This window comes from Piliocolobus tephrosceles, chromosome Y, assembly GCF_002776525.5.
Source record: "Piliocolobus tephrosceles isolate RC106 chromosome Y, ASM277652v3, whole genome shotgun sequence".
Taxonomy (NCBI): Eukaryota; Metazoa; Chordata; class Mammalia; order Primates; family Cercopithecidae; genus Piliocolobus; species Piliocolobus tephrosceles.
The window spans coordinates 15,985,680-16,008,380 of NC_045456.1; the positions used below are offsets into that span (position 1 = coordinate 15,985,680).

Sequence of the window (22,701 nt, forward strand, 5' to 3'; positions counted from 1 at the left end):
AAGGAAGGAAGGAAGGAAGGAAGGAAGGAAGGAAGGAAGGAAGGAAGGAAGGAAAGGAGGAAGGGAGGAAGGGAGGAAGGGAGGAAGGGAGGAAGGGAGGAAGGAAGGGAGGAAGGGAGGAAGGGGAAAGAAGGAAAGAAGGAAAGAAGGAAAGAAGGAAAGAAGGAAGGAAAGAAAGAAAGAAGGAAAGAAAGAAAAAAAGAAAGAAAGACGGGGTAATTTATAAAGAAAGGGTTCAATTGACTCACAGCTCTGCATGGTTGGGGAGGCCTCAGGAAACTTACAATCACAGCAATAGGAGAAGGAGAAGCAAGTACCTTCTTGACAAGGCGGCGGGAAAGAGAAAGAGAGTGAAGGGGGAAGAGCCCCTTATAAAACCATCACATCTCTTAAGAACTCACTCACTATCATGAGAACAGCATGAGGGAAACCACCGCCATGATCCAATCACCTCCCACCAGGTCCCTCCCTTAATACCTGGGGATTACAATTTGACATGAGATTTGCGTGGGGACACAAAGACAAACAATATCAGTAAGTGTCCCTTCAACTAAACAAGCTTAATTACAATGAAGCCCTTTGTGCTCATCTTTACCCTCCTCCCACACACTCTTAAATAAAACAAAACACACATGAACAGTCTTCAAGTAAGACACTGTAGAGAAACAAACACCCAGAAATGTAGCAATACCGAACTCTGGCAATCCTTGGCATTTATAGCACAGGAACAGACTATATATAGATACTAGAATGGACTTAGAAACATAGGTGACTGGCAGCCTCGGAGATGTGCCACCAGAAGCTCTCTTTGGAAAAGAAGTCATTGACTAGCTTCAGGGACTACAGTTGGCTGGCAGCCTCCAGCTGCAATGCCTCAAGATCAGCTGCTGTGTTTATGTGGGAGTCACACTCTTCTTGTCAGAGCTCCCAGCCAAGATGGAGTATGGTAACCAACACTAGGGTATGCCCATTTCTGTCTTCTGTGTTACTACCCTATGAATGATCTTTGCACTGGAGATCACTGGGCTGGCTGAACCTTCCTCAGAGATGCAATGATACCTGAGGATCTTCCTATCCAATCTTCCTCCACTTCCACTTCCCTTCACAGGTTTCAGACTGCACCGTGGTCAAAAGCCCTCCAGGTGCAAAATAACAGCCTCAAACATCTCCGCACATCTTAAACAACCCTATCCAAGGTTGTACTCTACTTATTTGAGAAATAGTGAAAAAAAAATTCTAGGGAAACACTTTGTTCCAAAATTCTGTTATTTTCCTGGTTTTCTAATAGCTTATTTATTTTGACAGTTCTACGGAGTTATCAAGTTGACTGGCTTGTCTTTTTAATGGAGTGCCTACCACATATGGCTTAGGAAAAAAGTGATTATGGATCATGCTCTTTTCATATTATCTTTGTTTTGCAAATTAAATTTGTTAAGCCACATTAACTCAAAGATATGAATATTTTAGTAATGCTAGATCTATAAATTGTAGGAAAGTGAATTAGAATTTCAAAATGTATTTAGTTCCAAGGAATTGTATTACTTGAAGATATATTTTTCATCTGGAGAGAGAAAAGGTGTTCTAAATTACTGCTCACGTTAACCATTGAATTTCATTCTTGTTTTAGTAATTTTTATTTTTCAACATATTTAAAACATTAAAGATATTCAAAAAGCTTCATACTAAATAAAAATAGTATAGTATTTCAAAATATTTGTTTGATCTGGTAATCCAAATGTTTTTAATAAAAATATTTTTAACGTTAACAAAATAGTTGCTGTGTGACAAACAGTAGTCTATACTCTTTGCATATATTGACTCATTTAGCCTTAGACACATTTTAAAGTTTAAGTATAATCATCACCCTCTTAACACACATTTCATTGATTATTCTGATCTAGTAAGTTAAATGTTTTTAATGTTAACCTTGTTATGATTTAGGATAACAATAGTTAAACTGTTCTGAACACTTGACAAATAGCATCCCATGTTCCTTACATATACTAGGTCATTTAGCCTCATAAACATTCTATAATTTAGGCATAATCATTATCCACAATCCATAGATTAAGAAACTGAGGGAGGCATGTCGCAGGTGCGACAGGCTGGGGCCAGTGTTGTGTGAGGTAAAGGAATTTACCAAGACAGTTGTAGGCAAAGAAAGGCAGATTTATTAGAGAAAGTATGAAAATATATTGCAAGGGTGCAACAGGCAGCACAGCAGAGAAGGGGCTGTCTGCCAAGAGGCAGGGGGTGGAGGGAAGTCTTACAGGGTTCTGCTGGGAGGGGCTATGGGTGAAATGAGGTCATGCGGTTGGGATTATGTGCGCAGGGAGGTAGTTGTATCAGTGGGTTGTTTGTGATTGGCTGTCTCTCAATACAAATTCACTGCTCACCCTTGCTAGGGGCCCTCCCCCATCTGGAACCCTCCCCTACCTGGAGCCCCTTCTTTGTTGTTGCTTACTTAGCAGGACTCCACAAGGCAGAACAAGAGGGCAGAACAGAAAGCTCCACAGATTGTCCCCCAGCAAGGACACCAAGTTAACAAATATTTATACACACACACAAAAACATCTTCATAAGTACTAAAAATCAGATGAGCACTCATAGGACCTGGTTTTAACTTCGTATCACTGAAAGAGGCACTAAAGAGAGAGAAAAAATAGTCCTGAATCACCAACGCCATCCACCCCATGCCTCACAGCAGTAACACTGAACTCAGTGCTGTTCTATTACAGCAGAAAAGAAAATTAGACCGCTGTCACCACCGTTAATTCAACAAAATACTGGAAGTCCTAGCTAGAGCAATCAGACAAGAGAAAGATACAATGGGCATCCAAATTAGAAAGGAGGAAGTCAAATTATCCTTATTTGCAGATGATACAATCTTATATTTAGAAAAACCTAAAGACTGTACAAAAGAACTGTTAGAACTGATAAACAAATTCAGTAAAGTTGCAGGATACAAAATCAACCTACAAAAATCAGTAGCATTTCCATATGCCAACAGTGAACAAGGTGAAAAAGAAATTTAAGAAGTAATCCAATTTAAAATAGCCACACATAAAATATAATACCTAGGAATTAGTGAAACAAGTGAAAGATCTCTATAATAAAAACTATAAAACACTGATGAAAGAAATTGAACAGGACACAAAAAAAATGGAAAAATATTCCATGTATATGGGTTGGAAGAATTAATATTGTTAAAAAGTTCATACTATCCAAAGCAACCTACAGATTCAGTGCAATTCCTACCAATATGCCAATGACATTCTTCTCAAAAATAGAAAAAAAAATCCTATAATTTATATGGAACCACAAAAGACCCAGCATAGACAAACTATAGTAAGCAAAAAGAACAAAACTGGAGGAATCACATTGCCTGACTTCAGATTATACTACACAGCTATGGCAACCCAAACAGCATAGTACTGGCATAAAAGTGGACACACAGACCAGTGGAACAGAATAGAGAACCCAGAAACAAATCCATACACCTACAGTGAACTCATCTTTGACAAAGGTACCAGGCATATACACTGGGGAAAAGATAGTCTCTTCAATAAATGTTGCTGGAAAATTCGGATATCCATATTTAGAAGAATAAAACTAGACCCCTATCTCTTACCATATATAAAAATCAAATCAAAATGGATTAAACACTTAAACCTAAGACCTCAAATCATGAAACTACTACAAGAAAACGTTGAGGAATATCTCCAGGACAATGGTCTGGGCAAAAATTTTTTGAAGAATACCCCAAAAGCAGAGGCAAAAAAGCAAAAATGAACAAATGGGATCACATCAAGTTTAAAACCTTCTGCACAGCAAAGGATACAATCAACAAAGTGAAGAGACAACCCACAGAATGGGAGAAGATACTTGCAAACTATCCATCTGACAAGAGATTAATAACCGGAATAGATAAGGAGGCCAAACAACTCTCCAGAAAAAAAATCTAATAATCCAATCAAATCCAAAAATGTGAATAGACATTTCCCAAAAGAAGACATACAAATGCAAACAGGCATATGAAAAGGTGCTCAGCATCACAGATCATCAGAGAAACGCAAATTAAAACTAAATTAGATATAATCTCACACCAATTAAAATAGCTTATATTCACAAAACAGGCAATAAGAAATGCTGGTGAGGATGTGGAGAAAAGGGAACCCTTGTACACTACTGGCAGGAATGTAAATTAGTACAACCACTACGAGGAACAGTTTGGAGGTTTCTAAAAAAAACTAAAATGTGGGCTACTGTATGATCCAGCAATCCCACTACTGGGTATATGCCCAAAAGAAAGGAAATCAGTATATCGAAAACATATCTGCACTCCAACATATGTTGCAGCACTGTTTACAATAGCTAACATTTGGAAGTACCTAAGTGTCCACCAACACCAGCCGATGAATGAATAAAGAAAATGTGGTACATATACACAATGGAGTACTGTTCAGCCATAAAAAAGAATGAGATTCAGTTATATGCAACAACATGGATGGAAATGGAGATAATTATGTTAAGTGAAATAAGCCAGGCACAGAAACATCACATGTTCTCACTTATTTGTGGATCTAAAAATCAAAGCAATTGAATTCATGGAGATAGAGAGTAGAAGGATGGTTACCAGAGGCTGGGAAGGAGAGTGGGGGTGGGGTGGGAGACAGGTGAGGACGGTTAATGGGTACAAAACAATAGAATGAATAAGACCAACTATTTGATGGCACAAGAGGGTGACTACAGTCAATAATAACCATACATTTTAAAATAAAGAGTGTAATTGGATTGTTTACAACTCAATAGATAAGTGCTTGAGGGGATGGATACCCCCATTCTTCCTGGTATGCTTATTACACATTACATGCCTGTATGAAAACATCTCAGGCACCCCATAAATACATATGCCTACTATGTATCCACAAAAACTGAAAATAAAACAAAATTTGAAAAGAAAGAAACTGAGGCACAGAGAGGTTACGTAACCTTCCCAAGGTAACACAGCCATAGATGGTAGAACCTGGATTTGAACCAGGTAATCTGCATGAATCAAGAAAAGCAAATGCTGACTTACCTGAAGTCACACCAATTAAACTTGCAGTCTGTGAATGTGTGTACATATGTAAAGGTATCAACATACTTGCAAACTGAGTAATTTTAAAGTGAACTTTATATATATATATGTGTGTGTGTGTATATATATTTAATTGTTTGATTTAAAATGTATCAGAACATTAAAATCCAAATGCTTATAGCACTCGTCAAAGTACTCAACTTGAATAGTCAAGGCATATTCAGGCTGCCAATACTCGAATTGGCAACCTGCCCTCACTTGGTCAAGTGAGTCTCTTACTACAGGAGAGTTCCTGGAAGCAATATAATCAATTAGCAAGCTACACAAGCCAATCTCTCTCAGCACTCACACCTATCTGGTTTTAGACTAGAATTTTCCAGTTGTGCTTCAATCATTTGGTCAGCTTTCTTGTAGTCAGTTATTGATAAGCATCCATTGAGCATCTACTGCATGCTTGTCCCTCTGTTAAACCCTGGAGCTATTAAAAGGTCAATGTGACTCTAATACTACACTGACCCAGCAGCAGGTATTACATGTTAGACTTTAGCTTAGAGAAAAAGAATACAAATTACATCAAATGTTATCGCTTACTTCCCTATAGGCTATTTAACAAAATACCCTCAACCTTTGAAGGCAATTCCAAAAGAGCTCTCTCCTTTTTCTGGGACTATGATACAATCCTGATTAAGGTACCTTCTCAACTGTTCGGCCATGCCCTGGAATTCCAATGGCCAAGATTGAGCATAGGAATCATGTTGTTTTCACATGTGACCTGACCCCTGGGACTGGAGTGGGTAAGATCCCACATTGTCTTGTACCACCTTTCACTTATGGCTTAGATTCCTATATTGCAATGGCTATCATCTTCCCCCCTCCTTAGACTGCAGACTACCTGTGTCATTCATTCATTATTATGTCCACAGTGCCTATGAAAATGCCAACACACAGAGCACTCTCAGTTGATATTGATGAATACATACATTCATGGAAACACATTCATCAATTATGGAAACAGCTGGTAAGCTCTTAACCTATGTTGATGAAAACACTTGCTTGAAAGTATGAGTACGGATAGATGTGTTAAAAAATATATTCTATTACTTTATAGACATCCTTGCCATTCGTGCATTTAATGTTTCTAGTATTGAGGCCCCTGGTATGTCATAATTTATAAATTTATTAGGACACAAATTCCACCAGCATGGTTGTTAAAAACAGTGGATGAGAAGTCATTTCAGTGGTGAAAAAGCCTAGTAAATAATCAGACACCAACATCTAATATAATGTTTGATCTATCCGTAACTATTATGTGCAAAAATGATATTCATGAGTCTAGGTTATTGATGTCTGAAAACAAAACATGTAAAAAGGAGTCATGTATATTTCATAATATTAGGTAACTTACTATGTAAGAACTTAAATTACTGGCAGCTCTTTTATTAGGTTATAACTTATATTGGTAGGTTCTGATATACTGTTTTATATTAAAATTTGAGATAGAAATTTCTACAAAGTAAATTACAAAATGTTTTTACCTATATGTGTGTGAATATATCATACATATAATTTTATATAGGTAGTCTTTTAATTCCTGTTTGTATTGTTTAACTTTTCTATGATGAACATGTATTTCTTTGGAAATCAGAAAAAAAAAATTTTTTTTAAAAACTAAATTCCAACAAGAATAGAAATAACATATATTTATTTTGTGAAATAAATAGTCCCCATTGAGTGTGTGTATCCACACACAAACATAATTCTAAAGCCTATCTTCATATCCTAAAGGTTACATTAGCAGTAGTTTTAATTTTAAGATCTAATGAATAATTATGCTACTTAATGTAGACATTGTTTTATGTTCATTTTTAACTTTTAGTTTGCTTCACCAAAAAAATAAAATGAATCCATAAAGTGGTCTTAATAAAGTAATGATTATTTGGTAATCTAGTGAACATTTTAAATAAAAATTAAAATTAAAAACAGTCTAAACAAGTAGCTATGCTCTATGACTGATTTTTAAATTCTGGACAAAATCAAATTCATCTATGTTTAAAATCAGTAAGATCTCTGCAGAGTCAAGGTAAAGGATGCATGAAACAAGAGACACAAAAATGATGAACACTAATCTAAGTTATTCTCTTTTCAATATCAATTTAATTTTGCACTGAGATTTCAATCATGACTCAGATAGGTAACATAAAGCAGTCCTCTCGCCATGCAGCACAGGTAGATGCAAGCAGATGATAAAATTGATCTGAAAACTTTCTGACGCCTCCCTAGAGCTGGTTTGGGAAAGGGTAAAATACAGGTGGTGGGAGAGTCAGCTGGTTTCTGAATGGACTAAAGCCTTGTGAAATTGAGACCTCCTTGGCTCTTTCAACCCAGGGAAGTGTGGCTTCTCTCTCTGGCATTTACTTGCCTGGGTCTGTGATTTGCAATATCCAATTCTCATCAGCCAGCAGGGGGCAGACTGGAAACAGTTATAGAAAAACACCTTGAAGACACAAGAAATCTACTTTCACACGCAGGTCAGGCCCACTTGGCATCAATTTCTGTGGGATTATGCATGTAATCTTGGAGGACACACTAGTGCTATTCTGAAAGTCACTCATTAACTAAGGGCAAACATTTGTGACAATCTGCTGTGCTTAATTGCTACTATCTTTTTAACTGAGTTCCTTGAAAAAATCAAGCATCAGAAGTTTTCTGAACTCTGACAGCAGTCAATGAATCACCAGGGAGAAAGCGAGGGCTATAATGATGATGATAGTTTCTCAACAGAGTATATAATCAAGCCAGCTCGTGTTTATTATTTTCTAGTAAAAAGAGTGCAGGCTCTGAGCACCGACTTGAATCTGGATTTCTTTCCTGGCTCTGCTTCCTTCCCGTGCATGCCCCTGGGAAAGTGCCTTGGAGTTTTGGGGTGAGTGCCTTTACCCAGCTCCAGGGTGCTTATTGTGGACACCGACATAATGAATACAACACGATGAGCAAAGATACTGGCACACAGCCTGGGCTCTGCAACTGTTCCCAGATTATTTTCATTATCTTTCATTTATAAAATGTTGTGCTCATCTTCTATATTGATCCAGTTACCAAAAAAAAAAAAAAAAATGTAAACACTAGTAAGAGAAAAACCAGATATCTAGATCTAGAAGTATGATTTACCCCTAGACATCCCCTCTTCCCCGGGTTCTGTATTATTATTTTTTAAATTGACAAAGAAAAATTTTACATAACTATCACGTATAATATGCTTTGAAATATGTTTACATTGTGGAATGCCACATCAACTTAATTAACATGTCTTATCTCTATACTTATCATGTTTTTGTGACAAGAACACTTAAAATCTACTTTTCTAGCAAGTATATTCTAACAGTAATTTTCTTTATCCACATATAATTTCTGCTTTTTCTCTCAGCAACCAAAGCAGTCTTAGCTAAGAAAATGAATCTCAGGAACAGAAACTTTAAACAAATAGCCGAGAGTTAATTATTTTGTTCTTTCATGTTATGACTAGTATCTAATAATCACAACAGTCTCATTTCATGCAGAGCAGAAAGTTTCTTCTCTCCCCATTTTCTGTGAGATGTTAACTGGGAATACTGGACAGCATCCCTGAGCAGGACCAGATTCATGGGGAGGTAGCTGGCACAGTCAGACAGGGCTCATGCTCAGAAGGATGCCATGCTCAGAAGGACCCCATACTTGGATTAATGCTCCACTGTGTCCGTCTTGAAATCTGTAGTAATTTTATATTTGAACTTGTGTTTTCTAATGGACATCTGATGGGACACTGATGTATAAACATGAGCAGAGCAGATACTGGCAATGTGCACATCTGCTGTTCCCAGCCGCCTGCGTCGGGTCTGTGATGCTTCATGAGCACAGAACAACAACAGACCCACAATGCATGGGAGATCACATAGTCTCAAAGCGAGTACAAAAGGTCAGTGCTATACTCATGGTTGAGTTAGAAGAAATGCTGCCAGCCTCGGATGCCACATTTTCCCATTTGAACCAGAATTTTCTTTGAAAGCAGAGAAAAAGCAAATGTATACTAAGAAACACATGTGACCAAGGAAGCCTGTTAAAACCTTTCCTACCAACCCATGTCATCTTCTGGATTGGCCAGCCACTTAAGCTCAAAATGATGACACAGAGGAAAGCAAAAGATAGAGAAGCCCATGTTCTTTTCCTTTCGGGCCTTCCTCACTCAGCAGGTGGAAAGTGTTGGTGCAATGTCTGCATATCAAGAAGTGGAATCAGAAAAGTTGGGCTAGTTTTGCAAAGCATCCTCACTATTCAGGAAAGAATGAAAAGCATGTGCACGTGCAGGCTACAAAACATGGGTTGTGTGATTGTGATAATCTCACATCCTACTTAAATGCTCTGATATTTGTCTTTAAAACTGGCATCATGCAATATAAACATGAGTGGTGAAGTTTCATATTAATTATTTACAACTTTTTCTTTACTTAGACATTAAATAGCAAATTTAAAACTCTTTAACAAATTGAGGGAGATAGGCCACAGAAGTAAGGAAAAATCTAGTAATGGCAATTTTTTTCCTGCTTTTTGTGCACAGGTTCTTCATTTCCCTTTTGCACTGGACCCTGCAAATGGTATATCCAGCACTGTTCCTACGACTTTGTGGGGAAGAAATGGGAGGTCTGATCAAGTACCAGAAGGCTCTGTGCTATCTCTGTTGGTCTGGGTGGTTCCTGGACTGGCATTCCCTGAGGCTGCACCTGGCACGTGTGGCACCAGCTATGTTCCTGATGCTGGACTCCATGGCCCTGGTCTTGCCTCCGTTCTCTTTATCCCCAGGATTGCATCCCCATCTCAGGTCAGCCTGGATTCACTCAGCCATTCTGTCACTCCTCATCAGGGTGTGCAGAATCTTCCAGATCCCTTGATCACCAGGCTGCTTATGTTAGCTCAGGATCTAGGCATATCCCTCTCCCAAACCTGCATTACAGCCCTGGTGCCATGTTGACCAACCAGAGAACTTCTCTAAGAATAGTGGTTCTCAACTCTAGCTATACATTAGATTCACCTTAGAGGTCCCCTCAACTCCAACCCCCCACCCCCACCCCACCGACTCCCCACCACCAAAATCATATTGATGCCTGAGCTCCATCCTAAACTCATCAAAAGCAGCAGAATTGAGAACCACTGTACTAGAGTATTATAGCTCCCCAAGGCCATGCGTGGGAAAACAGGCATGCCCTTTACCTTCCTGTGTGTGTCTACAAGAGCACTCCCAACATAGAACCATGAAGGTGGCGGAAGAAGCACATTAATTTTCTACCTTGGTACCCCTTTTTCCTTCTCCCACACCGCGACTGTGCTAGTGGGCAGGATGGGCTTTCCCCCTTCACCTAGGCAGGGGCTTTCCCTGAGTTATATCCTGAGTTGGTTCCTACGCATAAGTAGGCAGTCCAAATTAGGAGTCCTCATGTTATCACACTACCTGATGTGGAGGCCGTAGGCCGAGAGACTGCACCAAAGCTTTGGGCAGGAATGGTGTCCCCTAGTTGGCACAAGGAAATAGACCCCAAGTGTAAGTCTTGGTAACTCAACATTTAATAGCTTGGTAGAGGAGGTTGAGCCTCTCAAGATGCTGCTGGGGTACAGCTGGACAGCCTCATTTCTCAATTCACTTATCAATGTCTCTATGAAAACGCCTGCCATAAACAGCCTCTGAATATGGGTCTACTTTGCGACTTTTGACTTTGGCACTGGGGAGGCACCATGGCAAAATGGTGAAGAAATTAATCCTGGCTCTGCTACTGATCAAATGTGTGATCTTGAGAAGGTTACTTAGTCTCTTTGTAGATCATTTAGCCACCCTTAAAATGCTAGTGCCAGTGCAGTACGTACCTCACAGCATTATTAAGATGATTAAATGCATTGATATCTGTAAGGTGGCTAGAAGACACACACAGTAAACACCATGCAAGTGTGTGTTAAGTAAATTTAAAAAACCATAAACTTAACACTCTTTCCTCTAAAAACATAAAATAGAAATTAAAAGTACATACAGAGAGGTTTTGTGTTGCATACAGCATAATCATTTGCCATTCTAGTATACAACGTAAAAAACAAAATGAGTATAGAAAGTAAAAAAAGAAAAGATATTTGAAAACATGTAAGTGATGGAAAGTGACCTGCAGTTTCAACAATCACACTAACAGTTAATGAAAATAAGTTTGGGTGGATGTTAAGTATAAGTAAAATTGGGGTCATTGAACCAATATGTTTGTCCGCATTAACAGAAGGTACTTCTCTTTTAACAATTAAGCAAAAATGTCATTTCCGTTTCTTTTCCAACAGAAGTGAATGTAACTTTTGCCTACGTTCACAGAATGGTGAAATGAAGCTCACTCCTCTTTAAAATATTATCTTATAAATGTTTCTATACCCTACAGAATCTGAATTATTTTATCTGATAAAACTAGAAGAATGTCCTCATCTTTGGTGCGCAGTGAATTTTCTAAAGTTTCGTGTAGATATACATGAAGATACAGGAAAATCAAATTCCAGAATGATAAAGAGCCTTTTGAAGAACCTTAACCTTATGGTATATTTATGATGTGTTCTGCTTCTTACAGTTGCTTTTTGTTTTTTGTCTTGTTTTGTTTTTGAGATGGAGTCTCACTCTGTCGCTCGGGCTGAAGTGCAGAGGAGTGATCTCGGCTTACTGCAACCTCTGCCTCCCGGGTTCAAGCGATTCCCCTGCCTCAGCCTCCCAAGTAGCTGGGATTACGGGCACCTGCCACTATGCCCAGCTAATTTTTTTGTATTTTTAGTAGAGATGGGGTTTCACCATGATGGCCAGGCTGGTCTTGAACTCCTGACCTCAAGTGATCTGCCCGCCTCAGCCTTCCAAAGTACTGGGATTACAGGCGTGAGCCACCGCGCCCGGCTTCTACTGTTGCTTTTTAAGTGAGATGTGAAGGTGCTATGTGGCTACTCAAATGTTTACATTATGAAAGGTTTACTGTCTTAATATGACATTTCTAACGCATCTTAAGAGTGGGATCATGCTCCCTCAAGATGAGGAGAGAGAATAAAATATAGGAAGGAAAGCTTGGTGCTTAAAAGGACAATATAAATAGGACTCTCCAGCTTCCATCTGGGAATTTTAAAAATGCAAAACACATCTTAGGCGGGTATACCTGGGGATAGGCTTTCCCATGTAATGAATACTGTTGGAATGACTTTGAACTTGCCATCTCTTTCCTTCACAGAGGGTGAATCCTGTGCTTTCATTATTTTAAATTTAGCTGCTTACAGGAATCGATGACAGTTCATTAGAACTTGGGAATTTTTTCCCCAGGAATGATAGAATCAATTCATACAATTCAACAAATATTATCCCACATGTTATTGGGTTCTATTATCCCCCACTTCTCTGCTGGTTTTCTGAGAATTCAAGTCATAATAAGAGAGCTTGAAACTAGAGCCACCTTCTACATGTCAGCCAGGGCCCTTTCGGAATTTCACTGTAACTTCTAGCTCAGACGCCTGATCCATTTTACCTATTCTTTTTGTAGTCTTCCAAATAGGGAATGTATCTGTATGGTTTGGGATACTATGTTACTTTTGTTAGAAATTTAGTGAAGTTGTTGTAAACAACATTTTTGAAAGTTTATGTCAATAGCATATTTATTTATGGCTCTAACACAAAATATGATACCTTAAAAGATGTCCACTAAATGGTGACTACTCTCTTTTTCAAAATGCCTTATGATGCTATGTTCTAAAGTAAGAGATGATGGAGAGAACCTTGGGATCTCCTCCTACTCCTTAAAAATTTTTGGCAGAAAAGCATTATCATTATTGTCACTGATGTCAAAAACAAACATTTACTTAGCATCTACTTTCATCCTATGTGTAAGATAAGATTCTTGCCACCACTCTAAGTAGCACAGCTCCATACAGGGAAATTTATCACAGTGAAACATCATCCATTTACACTGACTTGGTGAGCAAGTCTTATGCTCCCTCTCACATCCAAAATAGCCCATGAAATTCAAAGAAGCCAAGTAACCCTATAGTTAATTCAATGCTGGACAATATTGATGCCGAGTAACATGCTGTTAATTTGAATATATCTAATATTGCAACTTTTCATTGTAATAAACATCATACTTGTGTTCCTATTCTTGAAGGAATGTGTGCCAATTAGATATGTACTATATAGTTTTATGTATCAAAAGGAGTAAAGCAAATTGTCCCATTTTATGAGATTACAGCTGCCTTTTTGCTTTCATTGAATTCAACAAATATTTATCAAATACTGCAGTGGGCAGGTGGATCGAGTCTGCCAGGCCTCTTCCTAGGAGGGCTTCCCCACCCAACTGTCTCTGGACTTGCAGTGCATCCATTCATACTTACCCACTGTCTGCACAGTTCATGCTCATCTCATCATGGGCTCAAACCGTCATGTATCATAATTTGCTGTTCACATTGATTATTGCAAGGACATGCATGTGATAAAAATAGAATCAACAGGAGTCTTTTTCTAAATTTGGGAGGGAGATAATGATAAAAGGACTCCTCCACTGATAAGCTAAGAAGATGTGGGGCTGCCTGAAGAATAAGACTAAAAAGAGAAACATAGAGAGGAAGTGGAGGTGGCCTGATATGGTTTGGCTCTATGTTCCCACTCAAATCTTATCTGAAATTGTAATTCCCACCTGTTGAGGGAGGGACCCATAATCCCCATGTGTCAAGGAAGGGAGGTGATTGGATCATAGCGGCAGTTTCCCCCATACTGTTCTCATGATAATAAGTGAGTTCCCATGAGATCTGATGATTTTATAAGGACCTCTTCCCCCTTCACTCACTTCTCTCTCTCCTGCTGCCTTGTGAAGAAGGTGCCTGCTTCCCCTTCTGCCATGATTATAAGTTTTCTGAGGCCTTCCCAGCCATGTGGAACTGTGAGTCAATTAAACCTCTTTCCGTTATAAATTACCCAGTCGCAGGTATTTCTTTATAGCAGTGTCAGAACAGACTAATACATGGCCCTAACAGCATTCACTGAGTGCCTGACCGAGCCATATCTGCAGTTAGCACTACCTCCAGTTCCTTGATTATTCCAAGTAGCATATTTTCCTCTGCTAAAGCTAGTTAGATATCTGAAACATGCAGTTTAAAGATTTTTTTTTTTCTTTTTTTTAGATAGAATCTCACTCTGTCACCCAGGCTGGAGTGCAACGGTGCAATCTCGGCTCACTGCAACCTCCACCTCCCAGATTCTAGCAATTCTCCTGCCTCAGCCTCCCGAGAAGCTGGGATGACAGGAAACTGCCACCACGCCTGGCTAATTTTTGTATTTTAAGTAGAGACGGAGTTTCACCATGTTGTCCAGGCTGGTCTTGAACTCCTGACCTCAGGTGATCTGCCCACCTTGGCATCTCGAAGTGCTGGGATCACAGGTGTGAGCCACTGTGCCCAGCCCAGTTTAAAGATTCTTATTAAAAACATTTACTCATTTACTATGCTTTAGCTAACTTCTGTGTGCAGGAGAAAGCCAAAAAGTACAAGTCATAGTCCCTGCTCCAAATGAACTCTGAACCTAAAGAGCAGTGGCAAGCATATTTATAACTGACATAAATGGTCAGAGATGCTACAGCAATAATGTACACATAGTAACAAAGATGAGGGTATGGCAAAGATTAACAGAGGTGGTTGTAACTCCACAAGTAGAGTTTGATTTAGGCCTTGAAGAAAAAGTAGGGCTTAATGGGACACAGAAGTGTGAAAGGACATTTGAGCAAGAAAATACAGTGAACTAAAGGAACAGTTTATCTTAAGATTCTTTTAAAATATATTTTTAATGCCTAGCCCAGCCATTTTCATATATTAGACAAAAAGTTTATCTAATGACAGCAAAGGTGTAAGACAAATGAATAGATACATAATTTATTTGTAGTTAAGACCTTAGCCAATAACATAATCCCCTTTTATAACATTGCTCCTAATGGAAATTGTTTGTTTTACAATCACCTACTTTATGACATAGCTTCCAGGAAAAGGAGACATAAAAAAGAGTTACTGCTGCAAATGACCAATAGAGAAGGGTAGTTTTAATTAATTGCTAGGCTTGCTTTACTTTTCAAGACGTGAACAAGTTCTTTAAATGCTATAAATAAACTCATATATAACATCTATTAAGACTTTTACCATTTTCAAATTATAAATATCCAAATATGAATTCCAAGACACAAATTCTGACCCTAGAAAGAATTAAAGGAAGAAAGATTCTGAGACTCATAGTAGCCGAGTAACACAAAGCTTGGCACATAATAAGAGCTTAGTATTTCACTAATTTGTGCACAGGCTTTAGAGCAGGGCAACCTGGCCTTATAGCCTCTGCAAAGATACAGAAAGGCTACCTTAAACTTTATTATATATTTCTCTTTTTTGGGGGGTCATCTATTATATATTTCTATCTTTTTTTTTTTTTTTTTTTTTTGAGACAGAGTTTCACTCTTGTTGCCCAGGCTAGAGAGCAATGGTGCCATCTCGGCTCACCACAAGCTCCACCTCCCGGGTTCAAGAGATTCTCCTGCCTCAGTCTCCTGAGTAGCTGGGATTACAGACACATGCCACCATGCCCGGCTAATTTTGTATTTTTAGTAGAGACGGGGTTTCTCCATGTTGGTCAGGCTGGTCTCGAATTCCCAACCTCACGTGATTCACCTGCCTTGGCCTCCCAAAGTGCTAGGATTACAACCATGAGCCACCGCGCCTGGCCCATATATTTCTATCTTTTAACATTGTATAAGTGATATGAGATAGTGTTTATAAAGGACTGGCAAGGAGTGGGCAGACGATAAGTGTAGTAAATATTAATAATAAGATTCTAGTAATAGGAGTGGATGCTCAGGAAAGCAAGGCATTTTACTAACAAAGAATAGACCAAAATCCTTATTTTGTCTCTTTGAAATGAGGTGATTAGATAATTAAATGTTTTAGTAGTTAGGGTGTTTATTTTGATAATAGCACCAATAATGACTAGATCTTGTAGTTCAAATTAAAACACAGCATTTTGGTGAATTTGATGGAGCATAAGGCACTGAAGCTGTCCACCTGTCACCCAACAATATTACTTATTTGACATTGATATTATTTCCTTAATAATCAGCTCCATGATAACAAAAATATTTGAAGGCTAGAAAGGAGTATTTATGTCTGCACAATTGGTGGACCCCTAGCAGCCACGTCCACTGTACAGTTGCTTTGCAATGAAGTACACAGAGCAGAGAATACAAGTTTTCTTTGATTGGGATTTTAAAAAATATTTAGGATTATGTGTACATTTGTTACCACATACTCACCACCTGGCTATCAAGGATCTGAACCTGTTTTCTATAAAATACATAATTTAAGTATGAAAACTCTGAAAGCTCACCTGCTTTACTATCTCTGTTTTTCAGCTCAATGCAAAATATTACATTTGGAACCCTTCAGATATTAAATTAAAATGAAGCTTATAAAATAAATGTCACATTTTTAAAATGTTACTCTTTAATAGAAATAGTTTGATATTTAGTTTCAACATCATGTTGAAAGACCTAAAGATTATCATATATTATCAGATATACTGAGTCACAAATAAATTATATTTCTAAAGGATGGCTATTTTGAATTATGTTTTCAGATTGCTATGGTCTGAATGTTTGTGTCCCATCCCAAAAATGTATTTGTTGAATCCTATCCCCCATGGTGATGGTGTTCGGATGTGGGGTCTTTGGGAGGGGAGGAGGTCCTGAGGGTGGAGCCTCATGAATGGGTTTAGTGCCCTTATCAAAGTGGCCACAGAGAGCTCCCTTGCCCCTTCCACCATGTGAGGACAGGGAAAAAGGTGTCATCTATGAACCAGGAAATAGGGACTCAACACACACCATCTGCTAGTGACTTATCTTGGAACGTTCATCTTCTAGAACTGTGAGAAACACATTTCTATTGTTTATAAGCCACCCAGTTCTGGGTATTTTGTTATAGCAGTCTGAACAGACTAAAACACAAATGTTATCAAAGAAAAGTCTTATTTTGTTTTATATGAATATGTAAACATATGTATAACAGAAATATGTAATAATGTGATATATATAATATAGTATATATATAATTCATATTTTTTGAAAATATATTATTACATTTAGAAAGAATTTACCCAGTGTTCCTTTAAGCAGTCAGTTTTCATAGCGTATTTCTAACGGAAAACAGCCATGTGAAATGTAAAAAGCACTTATATTAGTAAGAATGGTTTGATTTGCAAGCTTTACAAACTCAATGCTAACTAAACAAATATAAAAGGGTAGGTGCAGTGGGGAAAGCGAGTCAGGAATATAAAATGCATTGTTTATGCATGAAACCTTTGAAAGCTCACCTGCTGTATCGTATACTTATCTAGAATGCCAGTTACAAGCACTGTAATTAAGGAATTCTAATACAATAACAGAAATACTCAGGAAATCCGTACCATCTCTATTTTTCAGTTCAATGTATAATATTACATTTGCATCCACAGGTTCAAGAGTTGCAACCATACCTAGGTGCCTGTCTCTCTCTGTCTCTCTCTGTCTCTCTCTCTCTGTGTCTCTACCGCATTCTCAGCTCTGGATCCGGCTAAGCTGCCTCTGTTTTCAGGCTGGCTCCCTCCACATAGTGGCATTCACACTAACCTTTTTCATCTATTCCCTCACTGTGTTCCTAGAGATGGTGATCTATGGGAAAGAAGTAGCCCCTCTTTCCATGGTTTCGGATGGGGAGTTCTACTCCAAGATTGCAAAAGTTCCTTTCTCTGAAATCCACGGTGGTCTCAAGACAAGATATTGCTTAAACTAGGCAGAGAGGGCATGTTATCTTGAGTTATTACTGTGAAGCCCCCATGGAAAGGGCAGTGCTCCAGCAGTGTGGTCACACTGCCCTGGAATTAAAGTGCATGTATCTAAGCTGCACAGTTCATTGGGATCAGTTTGCAAGATATGGGGAGGAAGTGACAAAGAAGAGCAGTTATCAAGCAGGAGGCAGAATAAACTAAGCATATTGAATATACATGACGAGAGTTTTTTTTTTTTTTTTTAAAAGAAACCAAATCACTGGTAACGTTGACCGACAAGAGGTATTCAGGTGTTAAGATGCCGGCCAGAGCAGTGGCTCACGCCTGTAATTCCAGCACTTTGGGAGACCGAGGCGGGCAGATCACCTGAGGTCGGGAGTTCAAGACCAGCCTGACCAACATGTCGCTACTAAAAATACAAAATTAGCAGGGCGTGGTGGCACATGCCTGTAATCCCAGCTACTCAGGAAACTGAGGCAGGAGAATCACTTAAACCCGGAAGGCAAAGGTTGCGGTGAGCCGAGATGGTGCCACTGCACTCTAGCCTGGGCAGCAAGAGCAAAACTCTGTCTCAAAAAAAAAAAAAAAAAAAAAAAAAAAAAGCCAAGACTGGAAAATGAAATAACACCACAAGGAGAGTAGACTGAAAGAACTGATCAGACTCAAAGATTCTGAGATACAGTCCTTTCCCCGGAGCAGACGTGTGGACTAGCATTCCTTATCCATGTCCATTTCTCCTCCCGTATGAGATACAGAATAAAACCTCCTGGGAGGGAGCACTGGAGAGGAAAGCTGGGGCATTTTGTTTCTGTGCTGGGTGCTACTGCAGGCACCTCCCGGAGCTAAAGGTTTCCTACTCCGTAGCTGGTGTGCACAACCAGGGCATCTGTGTATGGCTTTGCAATGCCATATCATCACACTTCTGTAATTACACATCAGATGTCTTCCTACCCACTGGACTCTGCATCCCTGATAAGGGCTGAATTCTTTCAACTATGTATGACCTGTATCAATGTAACACTTGCTATACAACAGATGCTTAATAATTATATGATAAATGGCTAAATAAACAAACCTGTTTGAAACTAAATTAGTAAGGAAAACAGATGAGCAAAAATAAGCAAATTAATTACAGAAAAAAACGTTTTAAAGGGCAATTACATTACTATATATTCAGATCACACTGGTAATTTACATAAATCCAACATCCAAAACAAATATTTATTGATCATATACTATATGCCAAGTGCTAGGCTTGGTGATGAGATGACAAAGACAAATGTGAATGAATATGACATTCTTCCTTACATTAGAAAGCTGAACTTTTTTTGTCTTTTGTTTTTTCTTTAGAGATGATGTCTCACTACACTGCCCTGGCTGAAGAGGAACTCCTAGGTTCAAGCAATCCTCCCACCTCAGCTTCCTGAGTGGCTGAGACTACAGGCACATGCCACCTCACCCAGCTGGGAGCTGAACTTTTAACTAGTTACATGGAGATACGATACGAGACAGAAGGGAGTAAGGAGGAAATACTAGTTTAAAATTTTAATAGTTAAATTATGGAGCATTGCTGCTCCAAAGAGACTTACCCTTGGTGAGTTCTCACTCTGCCAGCCAGGTGTAGAAATAGTGGATGCCCTTATCTTTCCTTTAAGTGAAAGATCTCAAAGTTGTGGTGTTCATCCAGCCTGCCCGGTGATAAAGTTTTCGTCTGTCTCCTGAATCGACCTGCCGACAGTGTCCAAATGCAGGAAATACTTGCTCTGTAAACAGCATCCCAGATTCTGGTTCTGTGAATCCAGTCTCTCCTTAAACTTCTGATGCCAACACATCACTTTAAACCAGACCACCTGTCTTAATCCATTCAGGCTGCTATAATAAAGTAGCATTGACTGAGTGTTTATAAAAGAAATTTATTTCCCACAGTTCTGGAAGATGGAAGTCTGAGATCAAGGTGCCAAGATGGTCAGGTTCTGAGGAGGGCCCTTTTCCAGTTTGCAGACTACCATCTTCTCCTTGTACTTTTATCCTTACATGGTGGAAAGAGACCTCTCTGGGGTCCCTTTTCTAAGAGTAATAATCCCATTCATGAGGGCTACACCCTCATGACTTAATTAACTCCCAAAGGCCCCACCTCCTAATACTATCACCTTGGGGGTTAGTATTTCAATATGTGAATTTTGGAGGTATACATTCAAACCATACCACAACCAAAGGAGTTAGACCACTGCTTCAGGATTCCGTTAAAATGCAGATGCCGATTCAGGAGATCAGGGATGGGACCTGGGATCCTTCCTTTCTCATGAACTTCCTGGAAGATGCAGTTCTGGGGAGGATCACACTCGACCTTAAAGAGTTAGAGGATTGTGGAAGGTTTAAGGACTGGAGTGTGCCTGTATTTTCCTAATGTACGTTGGGCCTTCCCTTCACTAAATTCCAGTGGTGGTAAAGAATTCTGAGTAATGCAGTCATTCTATGATCAGGCAATAAGGTGTTTTCAGGATCAATTTTCTCTAAAGAATAGTTATGTGAATCAAAAACATCTTCCCTAATCGCCAAATCAAGGACTCACAGGTGTTGTTGGCCAGAGACGACACACCAAAAGAGAAAGAAAAAGTTCAAGCCAGAGGCAACTTGGAGAGCTCCACCACTCCTCTCTGTTTTGCCTAAGGTAGAAGAATCCTCTTATCTCCCAGATGCTCCTTTGTAGCCTCAGAGAAAATAAATCTCTGCCCTTAAACCAGGGGACCTGGAGAGCCTTCAATCACAAGTCAGAGATTCCTCCAGGCTTGCTTATTAAGATTAGAGAGGGAAAACACTGTTTGGGGAGAGAAAGAATTATCAGAGTCCTTTAAATCTTGGTGGGCATGTCATGCAATTTTGGCGGTCAGTGAAGCTGCTTAAGTCTGAGCCAGTGGTGCCAGAGGACAAAGTGGCCACCTGCTCACGGCCAGCTATGTGGAAAGAGCTTTCCGATTTAGCCCTCTCATTTTATCATCTCAATCTGCACATAGGGCACGCGGGAAACTCAGGTTATGCTACCTGCTCAAGGTCACACAGCCTAAGGTCAACTGAGGATATGAAAGTTCCCCAGAGCCATAGTCCAGCCTTTCCTTTAGATAGCACTTCTTAAAAAAACCAAAGGCACGCCTTGAAAAACTGCGGGATGTTCAGCCGACAAATAGCCGCTGGAGTCGGCCCTAGGGGCAGCTGGACCGCCCAAGCGGGCGCAAGGGTGGAGAAGGAGAAGAACCACTTCCGGAAAACAGACGCGAAGAGGGGAAGGCACTTCCCGGGCACAGAAAATGAGGATTATTAAAGAACAGTAGGTTCGCAGGTGAAGGCCAAGTAGCGTTAAAAGATACGCAGGGATTACAACGCCTCTCTAGGGTGTGGGTTAAAATGTCTCTCTAGATACTCGAAGATAACATGACGCTAAACGAGTAAGTCTTACCTGCGCGAGAGCACGCTCCGGTCTAGCGGCCATCTTGAATCCAGAAGTTTAAATAGAGCAGGCGGGGCCGAGCGGACGCCTGCGTCGGCGCGATGACGTCACATGCCTGCGCGGGAGGCGGTACCGACTCCTGCCGCAGGACTTTCATGGGCCGGGTTGCGTAGAGCGTAGCTCTGCCTTGTTGGCGGAAGGGCGTTGAATGACGGTCGGGCCCCGCCATCTGCTTAAAGGGACTCGTTCAACACGGGAGTGTCCCGGGGCTGCATTGGTACGGAGCCCTGGGGCCCAGCAAGGGTGTGCTCCTGCGGGACTGATGCGGGTACCACCCCGGCTCCGCCGGCCTCCAAGCCGTCGGAGGGCACTGTGCCTGTGCTGGCTGGGCCTGGCCGCCTGAATGCTGAGCACCCAAACCTCTTCCCATCCCCATTTGCAGAAGTGGAATCAAAACTGGGGCTCGCCCCGGGATCGTTGACTGGGATTCAGTCTACGCGGACGCCAGCGCAACCTGCGGCGGCCGAGCCTCCTGCCCTCACAGGGCCTGGCCGGGTGCATCAGGAACAGGCGGTCTTAGGTCCCTAAATTCGAGGCCCTGCAATGTGCCTCATCTTGGGGTCCCTGAATGGGGCCCTTGGGCCCCCAAGGAAACCCTGAGGCCTTCAGAATGGACAGCCTTGTGGAGGCACAGTTTCATTCACGTGGGCAAGTAGTGCGCACTGAGGCATAGGAAAACGTATAATTTTCTATTTAGATGTGTTCCAAGTATAAAGTGGCGTGGCTGACATTTCATGGAGCCTTAAATTGCCTTCGCCAGTCATGACCTCAGTTAGTCTTGAGATACTTGGCAAAGAAATGTATTGCATTGTTGAGTGATTGCTTATTGCGTTACTGAGTGATTGTATTGGCGTTCATAAAAATATGGGTGCTCATAATAGAAATGGGGAAGGGGAGTAGGGAACTATATTTGAAATTTTCTGATACACTTACCAAGAACAAATGTATTGTTCATTTGGAATTTGATACGGTCTCTAATAATTTTCTGTTTCATAATGGTAGTGCCGCCCCCACCCTGCAAAACGTTTCAAAGGGTCAAGAGAAAAGACCAAATGCCCTTGCCAATTGGAATGTATACATCTGTTTCTTGCCAAGTAATTAAATCGTAGATTGCATAATCTATGTACCGAATAAATGTGGAATGTTGGGGTTTTTTTTGTTTGTTTTTGTTTTTAATGTATAAGACTTGGGTCAAGGTGAGGAGGGAAAGAAAAGATTTCCTTGAAATATTCTTGTGTTTAATTAGAATTC

The 22,701-nt window shown here is 40.0% G+C and overlaps 2 protein-coding genes across 8 annotated transcripts in view; one reads left to right on the forward strand and one right to left on the reverse strand.

Moving 5' to 3' along the window:
• RANBP9 (RAN binding protein 9) overlaps window positions 1-20,944 on the reverse strand; it is a 173,302-nt gene extending 152,358 nt beyond the window's left edge. For both annotated transcript variants that reach the window (XM_031934997.1, XM_031934998.1), the window contains exon 1: window positions 19,535-20,944. The gene's annotated coding sequence lies outside the window, so the exon portion shown is untranslated. The remainder of the gene's footprint in view (window positions 1-19,534) is intronic.
• A 267-nt stretch (window positions 20,945-21,211) lies between these two features.
• The window catches only part of PNPLA4 (patatin like phospholipase domain containing 4), a 33,387-nt gene continuing 31,897 nt past the window's right edge, over window positions 21,212-22,701 (forward strand). Inside the window, exon 1 of one of the 6 annotated variants that reach the window (XM_023198162.1) lies at window positions 21,212-21,274. Coding sequence is in view for 2 of the 6 variants with exons in the window: in XM_023198166.2 (XP_023053934.1) it covers window positions 21,599-21,667 (69 nt within the window). In the remaining 4 variants the exon portion in view is untranslated. Of the gene's footprint in view, window positions 21,275-21,402; window positions 21,668-21,687; window positions 21,946-22,701 lie in introns of those variants that run through there. The other 5 variants (XM_023198164.3, XM_023198161.3, XM_023198165.3 and 2 more) reach the window with 5 other exon arrangements.